Source organism: Schistocerca nitens, chromosome 2 (genome assembly GCF_023898315.1).
Source record: "Schistocerca nitens isolate TAMUIC-IGC-003100 chromosome 2, iqSchNite1.1, whole genome shotgun sequence".
Lineage (NCBI taxonomy): Eukaryota > Metazoa > Arthropoda > Insecta > Orthoptera > Acrididae > Schistocerca > Schistocerca nitens.
This window is the reverse complement of record NC_064615.1, coordinates 702,899,554-702,922,481: the sequence shown is the minus strand read 5'-3', so window position 1 is coordinate 702,922,481 and position 22,928 is coordinate 702,899,554. Positions and strand designations below refer to the sequence as shown.

Here is a 22,928-nt window from a genome sequence, read left to right as displayed (position 1 = left end):
TGCCATATTCTGCTCTCACATTGTTACTGTAAAATTGGTTCTTATTGTAATGTTATTTTCCACACAAAATAACTCTGATAAATTGAGTGAACACTGTGCAGTTACACAAGATGCGTAAGATTCTGCAAATGTATTTATCAAGTGTCATTTTCTTATTTAAAGTTCTAGTTTTTGCCATGCAGCTATGTTTTGGACTCTGCATACAGCTGAAGAACACTAGACATGTTGTGCAATTGCAAGGTTTTCACTTGATTTATTGAAGTTATTTTGTGTGGAAAATCGGACTTTCAATCTTATAAAATTTGTTTAAGTGCTTAAGTTTCTATAGGCTTGCAACTGGTAAACTACTTGAGCACTGCCAGACTGTTTTATGTAATGTAAGAGATATATATTGCTGATGTTAATTTGTCCCATGTTTACTTTTCGTGTACAATAAACTACTGAAAAATGCTATTAAAATATGCATTGCCTTAGTACAAATAAATTACTACTTACAACTATAACCTTACACAAATATAAAAAAATAAATTATCTGTAAAACAGGCACACCAACATCAGCACAAATTTGTAAGATATTACTGCCACACACTTTGGTCTTCAAAGCAGTCTGAATTTACATTATGCCCTGTGTCATACTCAAGTAGTATGGAAATTAGGTATTTGGAGTATACAAATGAAGGAGTCCAGTTAAGAAAATGTTCACTACCACAATTTCACATATGAAATAGTGTCTCTACAAAAACCAAAAATTATCTTGATAGAAGCAAAACAGGGTGTTATCAATTGTGCAATAACATACATTTTTCAACCTTACAATATGTGGTACTGGAAGTAATAAAAGAACTTATGATGCAGCAATGTTCTTAAGTTTTCCCTACTGGTTTGGAATCTGGCTGATGGAAGCTCTGTCACAGAATAGGGGAAAATATTGGCCTACATTCAGAATGGAAACAAGACCAGATGCTGCACTTATTTTGCAGTATGACCCCATCACCTCTGAGCTAGCAAAGATCTACAGCATTTCTCTCCCCCAGTGGTGGCTAGGACAGATAAACCCTAATGTAAAACATGAAATTAGCTGCAATTTCTGTGTGAAGCATGCTCCCTGGGTGCAAAACTCTAAATTGCTTATCCCATGTCACATTTTAAGACGCTCAGACTGTTCAAAAGAAATGGCAAGAAAATATCGAGTGAATTTAGCACTAGATCAGGGCTTCACAACATACGTGCTCGCGGAGCAAGCTGTGAGCAGCAAGGAGTGAGCACGGAGCAGCGCGAGCACGCTACCCCTACTACCGGACCAGAGCGGAGAGTGGGGAGAGTCATGTGAGGCACACAACAGCTGCCGCCAGTCAATGTAAATCCGCGGCCGCCTGCAGGAATATCACTCACGAATTATACTGCGACAAATGAAACAAATAAAGGAGAATGTACACATGCCAGATAATTTTATTAGCTTAGTGTATGCCTCTACATTCGTATTAATTTGTGAACTGTTACACAATAAAAGGTGTCACTGAAGTGCGGGATTCTCGGTTATCTTGTACTTTTTGCCCTTTACAATTGCGTTTATGTTCGGAGTAATTGTTCTTGTGCATTGTAGGCGCAGCGTGCAGTTTAAATTTCGATCAGAAAATGTGTTTCTCAGGCGCGTCTTGTTACATTTCATTGCAGGGAACAGTTGTTAACAAACATACGTGGAACCGAACATTGATATTATTGTAGCCGCCAGTTTGTGCAAACGAGGAAATCTATGCTGAGGGAAGTGTCTGTAGAATTCCAAAATGTTTTTCTTGTTCTGAAATTTGTCTCTGTATTCTCTGTCACACTGCAGGTCAATAATTTCTAGTTGCAGCTCAGGACGAATCTCTTCAATATTCGCTGGATATGGAGAGGAGAACAGATCAAAATCACTGTCTAGTGCTGTCAGATCTAGAAAGCGTTGATCAAATTCTTCCTTAAGGGCAACTAAACTATGTGAATAACGTTCACAGTCTTTGTGAACATCTTGCATGGATGGTAATTTAGGAAAATGAGCTAGATTTCCTATTTCCAGCTGACTCGCCCAAAGTGTCAATTTCATTTTAAAAGCTCGTATTCGATCTATGAAATGAGTAATTAGCAGATCTTTAACTTGTAGTGAAACGTTCAAAGCATTCAGATGGCTAGTTAAATCTGCTAAGAACGCGAGATCAAATTTCCATGAAGGCTCTTTCAGTTCAGGAACACACATGTTATTTATTTCCATGAACATATTTATCTCATCTAATAGGCAAAAAAATCGATTTAATAATTCGCCACGACTAAGCCAGCGGACCTCGCTGTAATAAGGCAGGCTACCGTACTGGCTTTCTACATCCTCAAGAAAGCTTTTAAATTGTCTGTGTTGTAGCCCATGCTTCCTTATATAATTGGTTGTACGAACAACAACACTCATCACATTTTTTAGAGTGATACTCTTTGCACATAAGTTTTCCTGGTGGATCACACAGTGAACGCCCCTTATTTCATTTGGCACGGTCAATTTTTGCATTTTCTCCTTCAACAGCGCAAGGAAACCTGATTTTTTTCCCCGTCATCGCTGGTGCACCGTCTATAGACACTGAAACTAAAGAATTCCACGACAATCCTATATTTTCAACACTTTCTTCAACACTACTTAAAATATCACCTCCAGTTGCAGTGTTCATGGCTACTACATCGAGGAGCTCCTCCCTCACATGAAGATCTCTTTTAACACCTCTAATAAATATGGCAAGCTGTCTGTTCCAGTGATATCAACACTTTCGTCCAGAGCTAGAGAATACGCCATAAAATATTTACAGATATTTGCAAGCTGGCTCTGGACGCCGTCTGCCATGTCCTGTATGCGACGCATAATGGTCATGTTAGATAATGGCACAATCAGAAACTGCTCAACTTGCGATGGACACAAATGTTCCGCTGCAGCTACCAAACATTCTTTTATTAAATCGCCATCAGTGAAGGGGCGCAGGGATTTTGCTAAAAGCAAAGCAATTTTGTAACTCACTCTGAGAGCTGCCTGTTGATTTTTCTTCGTCGTCCAGATCTTCTTCGGATAGCTTCCTTTTAAGTTTAATAACTTCCTGTGCACGATGTGGTCCATCACATTTTCCACTTCCGTAGTCTTTCGCGTGGTACGACATATAATGTCGCTGCAAATTAAATTTCCTAAAAGAATTCAGCGTTTTGTGACATACTAAACATTTTGCAACTCCATCTTTTTCTGTAAACAGATACAATTCCTGCCAATGGCGGTTGAACTGCGAAAGCATGGTTGGGGTTACACAACGGCGACTTGACATGATTCTTAACCAGCGAAGTGACTGTTAGAGCTGATCATAGTACTTTAAACGTTACACAGTAGGTGCGAATTCAATAGGCATGCTGCGGCCCTATTCAAACGTACGCGCGCATTTCCCCTCCCTCCCCTCCTTCCCTACTCCGCGACCTTGCACCTGCTCGTGAGCACATGCCTGAGCAGACGCGAGTACTCGCGCTCAAAACCGGCCAGTTGTTAAGCCCTGCACTAGATGCAAGACATTATCAGCCACTGATCTCTTCTTAAGAAGTTAACATAAAGGCATCATCAAATCATCACAGTACCAATATTGCAAAGGAATGTTCAATGAGCGAACTGATGATACTTGAATACAAATGTAACAATATTCACCCCGTTGATTTTTCAGAACATGCAGTGCCACTGCACCCAACCTCTTGCATGCAAATGCTGCAGTTCAACATATATGTCAATTATTGAGCCTTTCTGAATATGGAAAATCATTCACAGGAAAATGAACTTTCTTGAAACATGAAAATCCTTTCCTTTCCTGACATTATTATTACATACTCACCTCAGACATGAAACAAATGTTTTGATTTGCTTCCACCTCTGTTGCACTGCACCCCCGCCCCCCTCCCCCCAATCAAACCCAAAGTGAACAACATGTCCCAAATGTTAGGCATTTTTCTTCCACCTTCAACTGTTTTACAATGCTTAAGCAACTTCCATAAGACTGAAGTAAACAAATTCCAATCGATAACCCCACAATAAATACTAGAACTTTAAATCAGAAAATGATACTTCATAAACACACCCACAGCAAACTAAGCATCCTGTGTAGCTGCATGGTCTTCACTCAATTTATTGAATGTACTCTGCATGGAAAATCAAAGAACAATAAGAAATAATTTTCTGCTAACAATGTACAAGCAGAAATGTGCCAAAGTGCACCATGATCAGCTGGTCAGATAGTAGCTGGCATCAAGGTGGACAGTAGCCACTTTAGGACAAGGAAAGTGTAGCAGAAACAGTTCTGATCATAACACAGCGATGAGCTCTTTTGTTTGTGGTTTTGCTATTAGTTGTACTTAGAAAATGTAACATTATTTTTGATGTTCCATGATACTTACACCTTTAATAGACAGCCAAATTTCAGTTCCAAAATAAAGGAATGAGTGGACTTTAATTCACTACTTTGTGTCTCTATTGTGTGACATTTACAACTAGACCACTAGCAGATACAGCACTGTACAGCTTGAGTAAACTCTTCCACATCTTACAGTGTTGCCAGATCACGCAGATTTTGAATTCTAAGGAGCAGCCACTTTTATGGGAGACTAAGTGGAAAACTTGGACTTAGTCTTGTGGCAGCCGGCTGGCGGCCATGTTTTACGTTTAAGACTGTACGTATACACGGAGGTGGCAAAAGTCGTGGGATACCTCCTAATATCACGTCAGACCTCCTTTTTCCCGGCGTAGTGCAGCAACTCAATGGGGCACGGGCTCAACAAGTCGCTGGAAGTCCCCTGTAGAAATACCGTACCACGCTACCACTACAGCCACCCATAATTGCACAAGTGTTGCCAGTGCAAATTTTGCGCGCAAACTAACCCCTCAATTATGCCACATAAATGTTTGACGGAATTCATGTTGGGCAATCTGAATGGCCAAATCATTTGCTCGAAACATTCAGAATGTTTTTCAAACCATTCTCTAACAACTGTGGTCAAGTTCCATGAATCATTGTCATCCATAAAAATTCCATTGTCATTTGGAAACATGAAAACCATGAATGGCTGTAAATGGTCTCAAAGCAGCCAAACATAATCATTTCCAGCAATGATTGGTTCAATTGGACAAAAGGATCCAGTCCATTCCATGTAAACACAGCCCTCACCACTATGGAGGCACCACCAGCTTGCACAATACCTTGTTGACAACCTAGGTCCATGGCTTCAAGATCTCTACACCACACTCAAACCCTACCATCATCTCCTACCAACTGAAACTTGGACTCATCTCACCAGGCTGTGATTTTCCAGTCATTTAGGGTCTAATCGATTTGTTTTCAAGCTCTATGCAAACACTGCTGCTCTCAGTCATTAAGTAAAGGGCACTGTGTTGTCCTTGGTGAGAGATAATGCCTAAAATTGTGTATTCTCGGCACACTCGACACTGTGGATCTCAGAATATTGAATTCCCGATTTCCAATATGGAATGTCCCATGCATCTAGCTCCAGCTACCATTCCACATTCAGAGTCTGTTAATTCCTGTCGTGTGGCCATAAGCACATCAGAAACCTTTTCGTACAAATCACCTGAGCACAAATGGTAGCTCTGCAAATGCACTGCCCTTTTATTCCTTGTGTACATGATGTTACTATTATCTGTATTTAAGCACATCACTATCCCATTACTTTTGTCACCTCATAATGTAAACAATGGTTACAAGTTAAAAAGTAACAACTGCTCCATATCCTCAGGTAGAATGTAATTCTGCTTGAAGTGTATTCACAAGAAGCATTGTCGGATTTGAGGGGAAATCTGTCACCATCGATCTTGTAGCAGTGGATGATTAATTCTGTGTAGTGGCATGAATTTGTTAATTAGACGCAGTCCATGATGAGGAAAATCACGATGTATCATTCTCAGCTTCATCCAGCTGCTCATTCAAAAGCAACAGGAATTTTGCTTTCATGTCTCTCCTACGCCTGTCACTAAGTTTCTTGAAATCAGGGAGGATGGATTGAAAAAACATCCAGTCAGCATCACCAGCTGATGACTCCCAGTTTCTCTTCATTTCATTAAATTGTTTAATTTCCAGCCAGTCAGCATATACTTTATGGGCATCGCTGTTGCTGGCTTCGGCTTTTCTTTTAGGAGGAGTTGATTGTAGTACCACATCACAATCAACCAAATCACACATTTCTTCCGACATTTCACAACTTTCCATTTCCTGATGGTCTGTGGTGGTCAGCGTTGCATTTGAAGCTGCCATGCTGTCTTCATTTTCCTCAAGTGGAGATACATTCCCAGAAGGAGCCCCTTTCATGTACGGGCGAAGAAATGAGAGATGGGGGGCCAAATAATATGGTTTCTTTAGCCTTCCCGATCCAGATTTCAAAGGTTTCAATGACCTTCCAAAAGCAGTGCGGATGTTTTTCCATCGGTCACGACAAATCTGTTCTGAAAATTAAGGCAAAATAAAGTAAATACAAAGTAGGTACATGTTTAAAAATTACTTAAGATTATATTTGTTTGTATAATGTAAACACTTGTCAATTATATTGACGATTACTTAGCATACATGTAAAATGTAGATGTGATGTATATTTTCCAATAGTTGTTATTACAATATTTAATATCTGATGTAACCCCACAAATACTCATTCATTATTATTGCAGGTATTTGGCTACAAGAAGCAGCTTTCAAGACCATCATTTATGGTTGTCCTAGACCAAAATAAGTGGAAAGTTATTGCAGATCAGTACGCTGAACTGTGAAATCTGCCAAACTGGGTCAGTACTGTGTCCTCTGAGTCTTTTGCAGTGGCTTGCTTCAATAAAAGCTGAGTCGCTTCAAATAACACATTGAGCCTACAATAGCTATCTTTGTCATTGTACTCAGAAGTTAAAATAACTGACTCCAGGGGCTGGCATGATATTCCGCTTTTACAAGTATGGTAGTAGCATCTAAAAAACATGATGAATTAATGGGAGCAACAATATGGAGCAGGGCAAGGAAGAGTGAGGGATAGCAGGGTAAGGGTGCGAGAGAGGTATCAGTGCTGCCTGGCAGAGCTTGCACAGGGACTAGAGGTGGCAGGACAGGGCTGATAAGTGCAGTGTCAGGAGGCTGTTGGGGAAGAAATGGGAGAGCTTCTCATTTTTCTCCTCATCTCCCTCCTCCATCTGCCATGCAGCACCGATTCCTCCCCCCCCCCCTATCTGTACCCTGCTATCCCTCCCCCCTTGCCCATGCTGTTACTCCCATTCAGTGTGTTTCTGTTACAGTCTGGGTGGAGTTGTTGGAGGTAGCTATGATCTGTGTGAGAGGTGTGTGTGCTTGTGAGAATGTGTGTGCATTTCTCTTTTCTAAAAAAGGCATTGTCCAAAAGCTTATTCGTAACAGTCTTTTCATCGTGCCTGTCTGCAACTACATCACTTGGCCTTTGTGTCAATGTATTTGTAGCTGCCTACTGCTAGAGGGCTCCAAATTGTAATGTGTAGCATGACGGTGTGTAATGTAACTATGTCGGTGCATGTTGTAATCTATTTTTGAATTCTAAGAGTTTGTCTATACATGTGGCACCCTCTCCACATGACAATGCGAGACCACACAGCCACTTATCATCCTCCATACAGACCCAACTTGGCCCCATCTGATTTACATCTATTTCCATAACATAAAAAACACCTTTGAGGACTTCACTTTGATAGTGATGAAGCAGTGCAATCACACGTGAGGTTGATCCACCAACAAAGTCAAACATTCTGCAATGACAGTATCAACAAGTTGGTCTCTCATTGGGAGACGTGTTCATTGTCAGAGTTACAAAATAAATATGTAGACATGAAGAATGAAGATGTAGAATGTCAATTTGTTGTCTTATTTAAAAATCTTTCCAAGTTTTCACATAAAAAATTTGAAGGCATTACTTTTCAGCATGTTCTCATATTTATATCTGTTCTCTAGGCAATGTTCAGCCTGGCTGACTTCACACATTCCCTTTGTTTAACATGTCACGACAGCTCAGCACAAAACTCAGAAATCATTCTAACAGTTTGTCCTTTGTACAGACTACCACATTTGCAGGGGACACCATACATGCTAGGAACTCTGAGACTTATGCTGTCTTTAATGGGGCGTTACATCTCAGAGGCAGGCCGCAACACTGGTTTCAGTCCATGTTCCTGCTGCATGCTAGTCACTGCCCCACTGCATGGAAGGAATGCAGCTAGCTCAGCCTCTTCCACCAATTCAAAAGCTGTCTTTAAATGGTGGAACTTAAAAGTTTTTACTATCTCTCCTTTACTGTCACCATTCTCCCTGAACACGTGTCTCAAATACTGAAACTCAGATTGTGCATGGTCATCACCCAAAATAATCTTTGCCTAGTGTACTAATTTGTTCATGACTGGCTTTCTTGTGTAAAGGGTGGTAAAAGTCACTATTTTTCAAGAACCAGTTTTATACACTGAATGACCAAGCCAGCCTCATGCTTTGCACTCAGCTCAAACAGCTAAGAACATAAGCTGGCCATCCCTCTCAATCTAAACAGTAACTTAATGTTAAGCTGGACACTGTTCATGTGGCTGATGAACTGCTTCAATGCATTTTCATCACTAGCCCATATCAAGAAGATGTCGTCAATGTACTATATGAAGCAATTTGGATGCATTCCCACATAGTTCGAAGCTTGCACCTGAAAGTGCTCCATGAAGAAGTTCGGGACAGACGGAGACAGTGGGCATCCCATTACTGTGCCCCGCATCACCTGATAACATTCACTGCAGTATAAGAATTACATTGTCATTAAGGCACAGTAGAATAGCTTTAGAGTAAAGAAGGAAACTGAAGGCCCAAAAATGTTCAAATGTGTGTGAATTTCTAAGGGACCAAACTGCTGAGGTCCCTAGACTTACACACTACTTAAACAAACTTATGCTAAGAACTGACGGCCCAAAGATCCCGCTTTTCTTGTATCAGCACCCTCATAAAAAGTGACAATGTCCAGACTAACCATTACGTCATTCTGGCCTATCTTTATTTTCCTGGGGGTAACGAAATGCTGCTCAGTGTCTTTCCGCACTAACTACTAGTCTCAGACGAATGACTTCATCTGTATGTTCAGCAATCCATAAAGTGTGGCATTAATTTCTTCAACATTTCTTTTGGAATGCAAGCTACCTTTCATAACTTCCCTATCTTTCTGTGATAGCTCGTGTTGGATCGAGACTAAGCTGCCAGAATGAATCATCCTTTAATAAATTAGCACCTTCAGATGACAGACTTAAGTGTTCAGGACCACACTGGCATTTCCAGTGTTTTCTGGTAAGACAACCAAGTCCTCTTTCTCACACAATAAAATGAGCACTCATGATGTATTAATCAAAGGGAACTTGAGAACTTATCCAGGACTTCCAGGTAAGACATCCTGTGAAATGTTAGTAAATGCCTTCTCTGAAAACTACCTGGAACAAACAGTTAGGAACACCACTCATGATGGAAATATACTGGATCTATTGGCAACAAACAGACTTGACCTCTTTTAGGATGTTCACATCAAAACTGATATCACTGATCATGATGCAGTTGTGGTAACAATGATGACCACAGTACAAAGGACAACTAAAACAAGCAGAAAGATATATATGTTCAATAAGCTAGATAAAACATCAGTAGTGTCATATCTCAATGAGGAACTTGAAACTTTCAGCACAGGGCAGGAGCATGTACAGGAACTCTGGCTCAAGTTTAAAAGAATAGTTGACCAAGCACTGGATAGATATGTAACCAGAAGAACAGTTCATAATGGGAGGGACCCTCCACAGTATACAGTCACTGTAAAGAAATTTCTTTAGACACAGAAATTACTGCATGGTAGGTGTAAAACAAAGCCTAGGGCTATAGACAGAGAGATACTGAATGAAACATGTTTGGCTGTCAAGAAAGCAATGCGTGATGCCTTCAGTGACTATCATAGCAGAATATTGTCAAGTGATCTTTCACAGAACCCACGGAAATTCTGGTTGTATGTAAAGGCCGCCAGTTGCGCCAAACTTAGTACCCCGTCCCCAGCGAGTAGCAAAAGCAAAAGCTGAAATGCTTAACTTTGTTTTCAAATGTTCCTTTACAAACGAAAACCCTGGATAACTGCCCCAATTTAACCCTCAAACCACTGAAAAGATGAATGAAATAAATATTATTGTCAGTGGTGTTGAGAAACAGCTGAAGTCATTAAAATCAAACAAGCTCCCGGGCATGATGGGATCCCTGTCAGATTCTATACTAAATTTGTGACTGAGTTAGCCCCTCTTATAAATATAATCTATCGTATATCCCTCAAACAAAAAAACCCTGCCCAGTTCTAGGAAAAAAGGCACTGTCTACCACCATCTACAAGAAGGGTAGTAAAAGTTATCCACAAAACTACCGTTCAATATCCTTGACATAGGTCTATTGTAGAATCTTAGAAAATATTCTGTGCTCAAACATAATGAGACATCTTTAACAAAATGACCTTCTCACTGCCAACCAAAATGGATTTCAAAAACATTGATCATGTGTAACCCAACTCACACTTTTCTCACATGACATACTGAAAACTTTGGATCAAGGCAACCAGGCAGATGCAGTATTTGATTTTTGAAAAGCATTTGACTCAGTATTGCACATAGGCTTTTTGTCAAAAGTACGATCATAAGGGGTATCAAGTGAAATTTGTGAATGGATTGAGGACTGTTTGGTAGGGACAACACAGCATGTTATCTTGGATGGAAAGTCATTGTCAGGTGTAGAAGTAACTTTGGGTATGCCCCAGATAAGTGTGTTGGGACTCTTGCTGTTCATATCGTATGTTAATGACTTTGCAGACAATATTAACAGTAAAATCAGGCTTTTTGCAGATGATGCAGTTATCTATAATGAAGTACTCTCTGAAAGAAGCTGCATAAATATTCAGTCACATGTTGATAATATTTCAATGTGGTGCAGAGTGTGGCAACTTGCTCTAAATGATCGAAAATGTAAATTTTTGCAATTTAAAAAAAGAAAAAGAAAATAAAAATTGTTCCAGCATAAAGTCAAGCACCAGCATGCCAGGCGGGAACGTTAGAGCAGAGAGCGCTGTGAAGATGATGTCAGCCAATAGAATACTGACTGATCCCTCTCTAGGACAACACGAGACAACAGTGACATCTACACGAAGAGGACACAAGCGCCACGCCGCCTGGCCATGGCCCAGTTGTAGACAAACCATTCAACAAGCTCTACAGCAACAACTTAGGAATTATATTGTTTCACTTGTATTAGGAGTTGTGTATACTGAGGAGATTTTCTTAATTTGTTTGTCACCCACTGCTTGCAACACCTCATTGTAAATTTCTCAATGTTAAGTATTGTCATTTATCTTACTGTACTAAAAACTCATTAATACGATTTGCTTGGATTGTTGTCTAGCGATCTGAGAAAGAAGGTTTCCGAGGCACCTGAGTCGTGGCGCCTTATATCACTATTGTCTAGAGTGTGTGTATCAGGAGAATGACACACACACACACACCTGCAAAGTGACAGATGGTCTGAAGCAAGTTCAGTCAAGTATGTAGTTCTAATTTTCATCTGCTAGAGGACAGTAGCAGACAGGACTGAACAGGAAGAATTATGATGTAGTTAAGAATCTTGACCACCAGAGTCCAGCAGTGTATAGACATTCAATAAACAGGTCAATAGAATGTTTGTAGCCGGCCGGAGTGGCCGAGTGGTTCTAGACACTACAGTCTGGAAGCACGCGACCGCTACGGTCACAGGTTCGAATCCTGCCTCAGGCATGGATGTCCTTAGGTTCGTTAGGTTTAAGTAGTTCTAAGTTCTAGGGGACTGATGACCTCAGAAGTTAAGTCCAATAGTGCTCAGAGCCATTTGAACCATTTTTAGAATGTTTTTGTGAATTGTTCTGTTTATTTCTTGAAGGCTTTTTTTGTTTATTTATGTTTGTACAGTTTTGTATATGCTTTTAGTGGTGTGAATGTGGTCTAAAGTAAATATGTAGATCATTGTTCTACAGACGAATGCTCTACGAACTAGTGTGAGAAAGTTTTAACGCAGTGTGAATGCAGACGACAGGGAATTTTGTATCACAATAGGTTAAGTAAGTTTACAGTAAAAGGAAAGCTACTAAAGAGCAAATGAAAAAAAAAATAATAATAATGTAAAGTATAAACAAAATGTTAAATATTTATTTTGGGAAAAAGTACAGTTCGAAAGTGTGTAATTTGTTGACTGGTTAATCATGAAAAGTGCAGACTAACACGGGAGGATAATGTTTTTCTATTGGCTTTAAAGAAAACTGACCAATCAGACAGAGTATTCTCCACGCGTCTTTTTTCTTGGAAATATAGAATGCTGACAGCAGTCTAAGAGAGTCTGAGCCAAGCCTTTCAATGGTATGATCGTGCAAAGTATGAGCTCCAAAGGAAGTTATAATTTGCCATTTTAGTTGTGCTACATGTTTCAAAAGTGTTTTAGAGTGATGGTTCATTTATTCCAGTGTACTTTTTTTAGAAATTACAGATTTTTAAGTAATTCTGTGTGTGAGAAAAGACAGTAATTCTGTGTGGCATATTGAGCAGATCGGAGACTATAATCTTTAGCGCATTAGACACCGATAAACTTAATAGTATGGCGAGCATTTTCATTTCAGAACAATCCATGCTTAGTAGCTGTTCAGATTTCGGGAAATACATTACATAAACTCACTCAAAATGAGAACATTTCAACTTATCCAAGTTCCATTATTTTGAGCACAGCAGTGAGTTGAAAGGTGTTGTGAAAGCATCAGAAGCAATAATTCCCACAACTCCTGCCACATATTTGTACTTCACAAAAATGACAGCCATGAATCTTTCACTATGGCAAGCCTATTCATCTGGTAAAACAACAAAGCCAAGCTCAATGACATTCAGAATGTGTACTGCGATATTCCACTAGAGTACTCCGACTTCTATGAAGAAATTTTGAAATGGTCGACAGCAAATAGTTAATATTATGATTTCAATTACTGACAGTGATGATTACAGTGTCTACAATTTCATCCACATCCACACACATACCCTGCAAGCCCTTTTTCCCTGCTTGGCAGAGGGTACCGTATACAATTACTAGTCATTTCCTTTCACATTTTACCCACAAAGAGAGCGAGGGAAAAATTAGTGTCTTAACTTTATTATGATCATGGCTCTCACACAAAATGCATGTTGTTGGCAGCAGAATCGTTCCACAGTCAACTTCAAATGATGGTTCTCTAAATTTTCTCAACAGTGTTCCCCGAAAACAATGTTGCCTTCCTTCCATCGACTCCCACTTGGGTTCCCGAAACACCTTCATAACACCTGCATTGCTGTTCGAACATACCAGTAACAAATCTAGCAGCTTTTCTTTGAACTTCTTTGATATCAGCCATTAATTTGATCTGGTTCAGATCCCAAACACCTGAACATTACTCAAGAATAGGTTGCACTAGTGTCCTACATGTGATCTTCCTTAGAGATGAACAACACTTTCCTACAATTCTCCCAATAAACAGAAGTTGACCATTCACCTTCCCTACCATAAGCCTTACATGCTCATTCCATTTCACATCACTTTGCAGCATTATGCCCAGCTATTTAAATAGCATGACTATGTCAAGCAGGACACTAGTACTGCTGTATCCGAACATTACGGGTTTGTTTTTCCTACTCATCTGTATTTAGAACTAGGTGCCATTCATGACATTAACTAAAAATTTTGTCTAAGTCATCTTGTATCCTCCAATTGTAACAACTTCAAGACCAACATACATCATCACAGTATCATCAGCACACAACTGCAGATTGTGCCCAACCTGCCTGCCAGATCATTTATGTATACACAAAATAATATTGGCCCTATCACTCTTCCCTGGCACACTCCTGATGATACCCTTGTCTCCAACGAACAGTCGCCATTGACGAGCCACTAACAAATCTGGGAACCTGTTCCATACACTCATAGCTTTGTCAAAAGTCTGCAATAGAGCACTGAATTAAATACTTTCCGAAATATAGAAATATGGAACCTAGCTTGATTCCCTTCATCCTAGTCCGCAGTATATAATATGAGAAAAGGGCAAGTCGGGTTTTGCACAAGTGATGGTTTCTAAAACCATTCTGATTCACAGACACAACCTTCTCAGCCTCAAGAAAGATTATCATATTCAAAATCAGAAAATGTTCAAAGATTCTACAGCAAATTGACCTTTTTTTTTAAGGGTATGTACAGGAGTCACCTGCACTTCTTTCCAGTCACTTGGTACTTTGCACCAGGCAAGAAATTTGTGATAAATGAAAGTTAAGGGCCAGTGCTGTAGAGCACTCTTTCTAAAACCTAACTGGGTTTCCATCTTAACCTGGTAACTTCTTTGTTTTCAACTCTTTCAGTTGTTTCACTACACCAGAGATGCCAATTACTAAATCCTCCACACAGAAGTCTGTTTGATGGTCAAATGTCAGGATGTTTGCAAGATTTTCCTGTATGAATGATTTCTTAAATGTGAAATTTACAGCTTCAGCTTTCGTTTTGCTGTCTTCAACTGCCGCACCCTCCGCCATGCACCTCACAGTGGTTTGCAGATATAGACTGGTCAACAATGACTGCATGGAAGCCTTAGACCAGCTTAGCAATTTTACCTAGTACCCGAATTTTCTTGTACGCTTGGTCAGAACTTTTTCTAAGGTATGACAGTGGCAATGTTTTATGCTTCACCTATAAATCTTTTCTGACACACAAATCTCTACTAAGCTTTGCATTGTCATTTGCACATTCTCTTTTGAATCAAGGCCTTTGCGTCAGCATTTTCCATATTTCACTGTTAAACCATGGTGGGTCAGTTCCATCTGTAACCCATTTTGACAATTCTCTACACAACATTTTACAATCTGTTTAAATTTTACCCATAATCCCTTTATAGCCATCTTACTGAAACTAAGTGATGTCAGTCCACTAAGTGAGATGCCTCAGAATGCTCACCTGCTCTTTCTAGCAGACACACTCCTCTGGCCTTTTCGACTGATTACTAACTTCCGTAACAATAGCTGCTATAATGACATCATGGTCACTAACCCTGTCTTTACACCGACACTGTCAATAAGGCCCGGCCCATTTGTAGCTATAAAGTTAAGATATTTCCATTCTGTGTGGGCTGAAACAACAAGACTTGTCAATGTGTACACTATTGTTGAAGGAAAGGCATTTTAACACTAAAGCTGCTGTTTATTTATAGCCGACTAGTTTTCACATGCCATCTTCATTATCCAGCATGATGTGATCCACGTGATAACATTGACACCTGGATCACATTACGCTGGATAATGAAGGTAGCTTGTGAAAATGGGCAAAGCCCGAAACTAATCAGCTAGTAAGTAAAACAATAGGTATGAGGATAGTTAATAGAAGAAAAAGTGATTTATTGTAGAAGAGAGATAAGACATTACAGCCCGATTGTTAAAAGGTACTCAAGTTTCAAGGTTTCCCAAGAGCTCCTCGAAGACAGCTACAGGACATTCAAAAGGAAGAAGCATCTCATTGACTGTAACAACAAAGTGACCAGTATGTTTTCCAGTGATTCAGAGAAGTTCATCACTACATGTTTACTGGTAACTGCATGTTGATAAAATTTCCAAACTATGTACTTTCTGTAGCTAAAGTGTTGAATCCAGTATTTGATGGTGATGAATGTGAGGTTTCATACAACTGAAAAAGTATAATAGCAGATTCTGTATAACCACAAGTGTAAGACATAGCTTGTGTAGCACCCAAGGACACTGATGTTTCTGCCTCCTATATCACCTTTAGCTACCATGACAGTATCAAATCATTTTGGATTTCCAATGTATTTTGGTTGACTTGATGCTCACTGAACAAAACTTATTGTAACTCAATGCTTTTCAGTGTATTTAATAAATATGCTGTCCAAGCTATTCAGATGTTAATAAATGTAATAAACGACAGCTGTTGCACTGTGTACCACACATAGCAAACAGGGAAACATTTACTGTGTTTTTATAAATTCTAAGTTCCTTTACTATCTGTTGCCAAATTATCATTTTATTCCAAAATGCTGGCACAGAACTGTTCCTTTAACCCTAGGACTCACTCTGGGGTCATAGGTGACCCCAATCATCTTTACTATGGATAAAATAATATTTCTATTTCTTGTAAAAATCCAGAATTTTATGACTTTTACCACACAGTATTGTAGTTCTCTCACAAAAATTTTTAGAGCGCTTGACGCAACATTTAAGTCAATAATTAACAAAAAACTACTGTTGGGGTCAATTATGACCCCAGATAGATTATATGTAACATTCATAGAATGTATAGATTATCAACTAACAATCTCTTTCTTAGGTATTTTGAGTTGGTAACACTGAATTCAGGTGTTATTCAGGTGTTACTCAGAACTAACCTCAAACGGGACGTTTGTTTGTACGTTTGTTGTTGCAGTGTAATTTCAGCATGGATGGAATACGTTTTGCTCCTGGCTATAGTGTAGAACAAGCTACGGAAGACTTATTTCGTAGTAGTAGTGATTCAGGAGGTAGTGACGCCGAAGACACAGGTAGACCAAAGTGATGAAATTTGTTTACATGAATTAGAAGAAAATGATATTCTTGCTGAAAATGATGACAGTGGAGAAGATGAAAGTGCAGTACCGGTAAGCAGAGATCGGGTTAGAATTATGTTTCCTGTTGAGTTGTTCATCACATTTTCTGTAAATTTCAAGCCATTGTGAAACATTTATGAGTGAAACAAATTATGACTTAGAGTAATATTGTAACTTCTGATATGTAATTACTCTGTCATATGTAATTTAATTCTACTACGTACATACCTGTTAAAAAAGCTGTGAAATGTGTCTAAATAATAAATAAAATGTAAACAAACAGTATTAAACGACAGTACGTTGTTCTCTGAATGATTAGTACACACAGTCAATTATATATTGATTGGGGTCATGTATGACCCCAGATGGAGTACTAAGGAAATTTTAGCAGAGTGAGTCCTAGGGTTAAATGACTATAAACATTTTATTCTTAAACTAATTCTGAGAAACATCCCTAGAGTGATTTTTGTTTCACTCTGTATGATTGTCATAAAAAGTGCATTATTGTTGCTACACTTTCTATAATTACTTTCAAAATGACTGACCAGTGCTGTGTAGAGTAACAGCACTGACAGATTGAGTACAATGTGCTTAAACAGCCTCCTCTTATTGCTATGAGCAGCTATGTAGAGCTGCAAACCTGCAGATGTTGGTGCTCTGACAGCACTGATAGGAAAACTGCTTTTCTCTGCCTGTGGTAGTTTAACTACCAAGCATAATCACATTCTAATGGCACTGTGCTTGTGTTCATACTGTAATAATAAAAAAGAAACTATACAAGCTGATTTATTATTCTTTCCTTCGTTCCAAAACTCAATGTTTCTATAGTAGATAATAATATAGGCATCTCAGGTTTACATCCTCTCCTTTTGCTAACAGCGAAAAAAAATCCAAGTTTGACAGATGCTTGTCATATGGAGTAGTCTTGATTTGCCAGACCATTCGCTCATCACAGTAGCCTACAGTCTTACTTCTGTGACAACATGCTACTGAGCTACCGTACATCTATAAAATACTAAAATGAGTTACTTCATTACCTGCACAATAATCCAACATCCTCTGGCTGCGTATTGCAGCAAACCATATAATGAATATTTTTGTATTATTGCGCTGACGAATGTGTACTTGCAACAACAGAGCAAAATATGAAAAACCGTTCAAATAATGCGTCTTTCCGATTCATATTCTCTTAGGTCCCATACAACTCTATCGTAGTTCTTACATCGTCATGGTATCCAATGATTAAAGTTTAATCTGTTCGTCGAAGCAGCTGATGACAAATTTCATTCCAACCTACATTTTTAAATGACAAACTGAGGCTTGCACAATTTGTATGCCTGCAATTAATGTTTTCAGAACCTTAAATGACGGCTCCTCCATTTCAGTTTCGAATGAAACAGTTTTAGAATACGATTGACGTTTTACAACCACAGGCCAAAATCGTGCGTTTGTTATATGAATTACAAACTGCAACGACAAAGTTAAGGAGATCCAAATGACGATACAGATTCAAGTTCTTACCAGTTTCCTTCATTTCAGTTGCTATATTTTTCCAAGCCAAACTGGTCACATCTGCCCTTGAATAAGATTTCATTGTGTAATTCCACAGACAAGGATTTTTTTCAACAAGCTGCACGAAAAAGATCATCTTCGAACACTCTTCCTGTGTGAACGACATATTGACTATACATAGTACAGAAGGAAATATAAAAGCGAAGAAGTCTTGAATAGACACGTGCGATAGAACGCAGACAGCCAAGTGCCTTGGCTCTCATTTGTTATCATTTATGTTTAGTACCGGCAGCATGCGGAGGGGAAAAAAATAAAAGCAGCTCTGGCGTCTTATGTGACGCGTCACTGCCAACCTTGTCGTGGACACTTATTACGTCTGTTAAGGCGCCAAGGCGGTCAAACCACGATTTACATCACACTCTAGAATATTGCTCAAGTTTGTGAGACCCGTGCCAAATAAGACTAATAGGGGACACTGAACTTATAAAGTGAAGGGCAGTACGAATGCTCACGGGTATGGATGACCCATGGGGGGAGTAACACAGAGAAAATGAAAGAACTGAATTGGTAGACTTCTGAAGGCAGACGTAAATCATTCCGAGAAAGTCTCCTAACAAAGCTTCAAGCACTGGCTTTAAATGACGACTCTAGGAATGTATTATATCCCCCTACTTATCGCACAGTAGGGACTGTGAGGGGAAAAAATAGAATAATTACAGCACGCACAGAGGTATTCAAATAATATTTCTTCCCGAGCTCCATACTGCAAGAAACTCTAAAACTGGTACAACGGGACGTGCCCTCTGCCATACACTTCACGGCTGGACCCATGTAGGTGTAGACAAAAAAGAAGGTATGGCTTGCCATTCATAGTTAAATACAATCTTTAGCTACATTCCACGCGCAGCAACAGCTACCAAATCACAGGCATTATGCCTCTCCACTCTCCAGCCTGCACCGAAAGTAGTAAACTAAACTGACCAGCGACTACATTCTTCACGGCAAGCTTCACATGTTCACAAAGTATGCCAAGCAGTTCACTTATTTTCGAAGTCTCACAATACATGGGCAATGGTGAAAAACAAAACCAGTCCATTATAATTATCAAGCTATGATGTGGAGCGATAAGGCAAGGAAATCTTTTTGTTACCGCTTAAAAACAGTCTTGTCTCAAATCGAAAAAAAAAAATCAGTGTAAATCTTTTTCATTTTTGTTGTACATATATGTTACTAATTCTGTGTTTTCTATATTTTCGGTTAATGCAATCGGTCTACTCATAACTGGTTAATGTAATACAGAAAAAAACATTTTTGAGAGTGAACACTTGTTATTTGCGGACTCTACATAACTTATGAAGTTGGCAGTTCCGACCAAAACATTTGACAGAAACAAGTGCAAGTTAATCCAGAGTGCAGACTGCAGACGATTGGGAACAATGTTTAGTGGCAAACATTTGGAATGAGTATTGAAGCTCTGTTACTTTCTTCGTTTTTTGTGTTATTTGGTGAGTTCATCAAAGTTTTGTCCCGTGTAATGTATGAAGTATGTCTGTTGAACAGTACAGCAGTACGGAAAAGCGCAATTAAATTGCTAACAAAATAGAAAAAAAAATTTCTTTTTATTGTATCAAAAAGAACACAGAAACGGAAATTTTCTTGTTCACAGAACATAACCTTTTATAGCAGGGCTACGTCCGTAAACACACACTCTCTCTCTCTCTCTCTCTCTCTCTCTCTCTCTCTCTCTCTCTCTCTCTCTCTCTCTTGTTGATCTCAACTATATATCTATATATGGCGTAGTGAAAGTTCTATTGTTTTTGCAGTCACCAAGAAAAATGAAACTCCAATTTCTCACTGTAAATAATATTATTTAATAATTTGCAATAGTTCATTGTTTGTTGGTCACTTCACAATCTCACTGAGCATGGTTTCGTAAAACACAAATGATTAACCTTAAAAATTCAGAGAACCCAGCATATGCAAAATATAGTGCAGTGTTCTGCATAGAATTTGCTGTTTTGTTAGTGCAAAGGAAAGTGGTATTTTTTTATTTACTTGTAAGTACTAAAAGCTTTTAAACATATTGTATTTTGAAAATATTATTACTTTTAAACCATGTTCCATGATGTGTACGCCTGTTGATTTAGTATGACAATCTTTTTGCTAGAAAATGATGTTTCTAAGTATGTCAGAACAAATACTATGCTTTGGAATTTACAGTGTCAGTTGGTGTTTGTGCAGAAGATTTAGGACTCCAGTCTGTTGCTGCTTTGAATAGCGAAGTAGACTCCTTCGGGCATGAAAGTAAATCTGATGTTTTGCCTCTGCGAGCTACTGTAGTGAGCAAAAGAGTTGCAGAATTTACGGTAAGCCACTACCTGTTTATAGTAATGATTTCAAAGAAATGAAAGAAAGGGGGGTATCTAAGTAAATATGTGAAAGTTTTGTACTGTTAATTAGTTAATATGAGAAGCACTACATCCTCAGAATGACAATCCCCTTTACAGTGGGAGTCAGCAATCAAAAGTCACAGCTTTGAATGCTGTTTCATACTACCATAATTTAGAGAAAAAGAATGACATTTGCTTTGACATCTGTCTTGATGCTTCCTCAGATATGAGGCTATAGACAGAGATTTCTATCACTCAAATTCTAATGACCATAACTAGATGGCAAACGAGTCATATGGGGCAGACTAGAGACTATATCCCAATGCATTTTAGCAGACTAAATCATGTCCCATTATGTTGCTGAAAAATTATTCAACCTGCCGATACTGCTTGTTTACATTGACCAATGTTATCCTTAAAATGGGCAAAATGCTTCTGAAATACATCCAATAAGTGTAAAATAAATGTCATAACAAGTATTATTGTTTTTCTTCTGTCATCACATTTCTGAACTTTGCAAACTTGCGAACAAACCATCATCTTTCCAACCTTACCGCCGGCCGGAGTGGCCGAGCGGTTCTAGGCGCTTCAGCCTGGAACCGCGCGACCGCTACGGTCGCAGGTTCGAATCCTGCCTCGGGCATGGATGTGTGTGATGTCCTTAGTTTAGTTAGGTTTGAGTAGTTCTAAGTTCTAGGGGACTGATGACCTCAGAAGTTTAGTCCCATAGTGCTCAGAGCCATTTTTTTTCCAACCTAACCTAGAGCTGGGGTACATTACGGTTTAGTCTGTCACCACTATAAAACTGATAACAGAAACAAAATAAATATTGTCAAAGTCTATCTTCTCAGTATTTTGTTCATGTATGACATCGCGTGCCCCAACATCATTCCGTCAGAGGTCTGTGCATGCTTGGAATTTTGGGACTGTGAAGCATGCCATTGCATGAAATACGTGGATAGCAAGAGTGCATGTGGAGTGCACATGGTGCTTTTTGGGTTAGGCAATAATTTAAGATCCTCCGAATGCTCGCCAGTTAATATGCAGAAATTTATCATGTATGAAGAATATACACTTGGAATGACAGAATTTTAACTGTAAATTGTTGAAGAATTCATTAAAAAAAGTCACTGAATTTACTGCACTCCAGGAAGGCTGTCGCCCTCAAATTACATTTGTAACAAACAACTTGTTGGAACCCGATGTAGAATGCTTCAAAGTACTTACTATTGCATGGAACATATATCGAAAATGACAGGTGGGCAGTGTTCATTGCAATTGACGAAAGTATTATATTGAGGACCAAATTGAGTTTGTCTGCAAAGTTATCTGGGTGCTATAACGGGACTAGATGAACTCGAATTAATCAGATGTTTCTACCAGTCACTACCATCTGCTGTAATACTGTAGGTTCATTGGAAGAATGTGTACGGTCAGTAGTATGGAAGTACTCCAGTCTACATCTACCTATAGACTCTGCAAACCACCCTGAGGTACATGGCAGAGTGTACGTCCCATTGCACCAGTTATTAGGGTTTCTTCCCAATCCCTTCACATATGGAGAGCAGACATAATAAATCAGATGTGATGAAAGATATAACAAAACACAAATATTTTAAGAAAATAAAATTAAAATAGAAAATTATTTAAAAAAAAGATAGCACACCCCCCTCATGACCATAACTTCTCTATTGTATGTAAATAAAGATAGATGTGGAACCTGGAAACCAGTAAATGTATTATATTATTATACCTTTCATTTAATCTTTCTTTTCTATCATAATAAAGAATAAATAATATAATAGGTTTATTAGAATGAATTATATAATTTATTGTAATATGTTACTAATATAAAATTAACTTTTTATTAAGTTGTGCAAGTGATTTGTAAGCAATCACCATTGTCTACCACCTGTTTTATCCACGACTGAGCCTATGTGGTCATTCCGTTTCATATCCCTACGAAAAGTTAAATCCAAGTATTTCTATGAGTTGGCTGTTTTCAGTAGTGGCTCATTGATAGTATAGTCCTATGATACTTGTTTTTGTTTTGTAAAGTGCATAATTTTAAATTTGTGAACATTTTAAGCAAGTTACCAGTGTGTGCACCACATTGAAATTTTAGCAATACCTCAGTGAATATTTATGCAGCTTCTTTCAGATAATACTCCACAAAAGATAATTACATGATCTGCAAAAATCTCAGGCTACTACTAATATTGTTCATAAGGTCAGACTTCTGAGACACTACTGAAGTTACGAGGTGCATTCAAGTTCTAAGGCCTCCGATTTTTTTTCTCCGGACTGGAAAGAGATAGA

General features: G+C 38.8%; 2 protein-coding genes across 2 annotated transcripts in view; one reads left to right on the top strand and one right to left on the bottom strand.

Annotated features, from left to right (window-relative positions):
* Positions 1 to 3,961: 3,961 nt before the first annotated feature.
* Positions 3,962 to 18,439, bottom strand: LOC126234566 (uncharacterized). Its single transcript, XM_049943270.1, has 2 exons — positions 18,229 to 18,439; positions 3,962 to 6,490 (listed from the first exon to the last, which is right to left on the bottom strand). Exons 1-2 carry the CDS (start codon positions 18,383 to 18,385, stop codon positions 5,937 to 5,939), a joined length of 711 nt encoding a protein of 236 aa, XP_049799227.1. The 5' UTR covers positions 18,386 to 18,439; the 3' UTR covers positions 3,962 to 5,936.
* Positions 18,440 to 19,568: 1,129 nt separating this feature from the next.
* The window catches only part of LOC126236864 (thioredoxin domain-containing protein 15), a 39,620-nt gene continuing 36,260 nt past the window's right edge, over positions 19,569 to 22,928 (top strand). The window contains exons 1-2 of the mRNA XM_049946485.1: positions 19,569 to 19,724; positions 20,440 to 20,585. Of these exons, the coding sequence (XP_049802442.1) occupies positions 19,679 to 19,724; positions 20,440 to 20,585 (192 nt within the window). The 5' untranslated portion in view covers positions 19,569 to 19,678. The remainder of the gene's footprint in view (positions 19,725 to 20,439; positions 20,586 to 22,928) is intronic.

Coding starts and splice junctions, on each gene's coding strand:
- LOC126234566 (XM_049943270.1), bottom strand. CDS start 18,385: ATGTCGTTCACACAGGAAGAGTGTTCGAAGATGATCTTTTTCGTGCAG. Junction 6,491..18,228: donor AACTGAAATGAAGGAAACTG/GTAAGAACTTGA, acceptor CTTAATTTTCAG/AACAGATTTGTCGTGACCGA.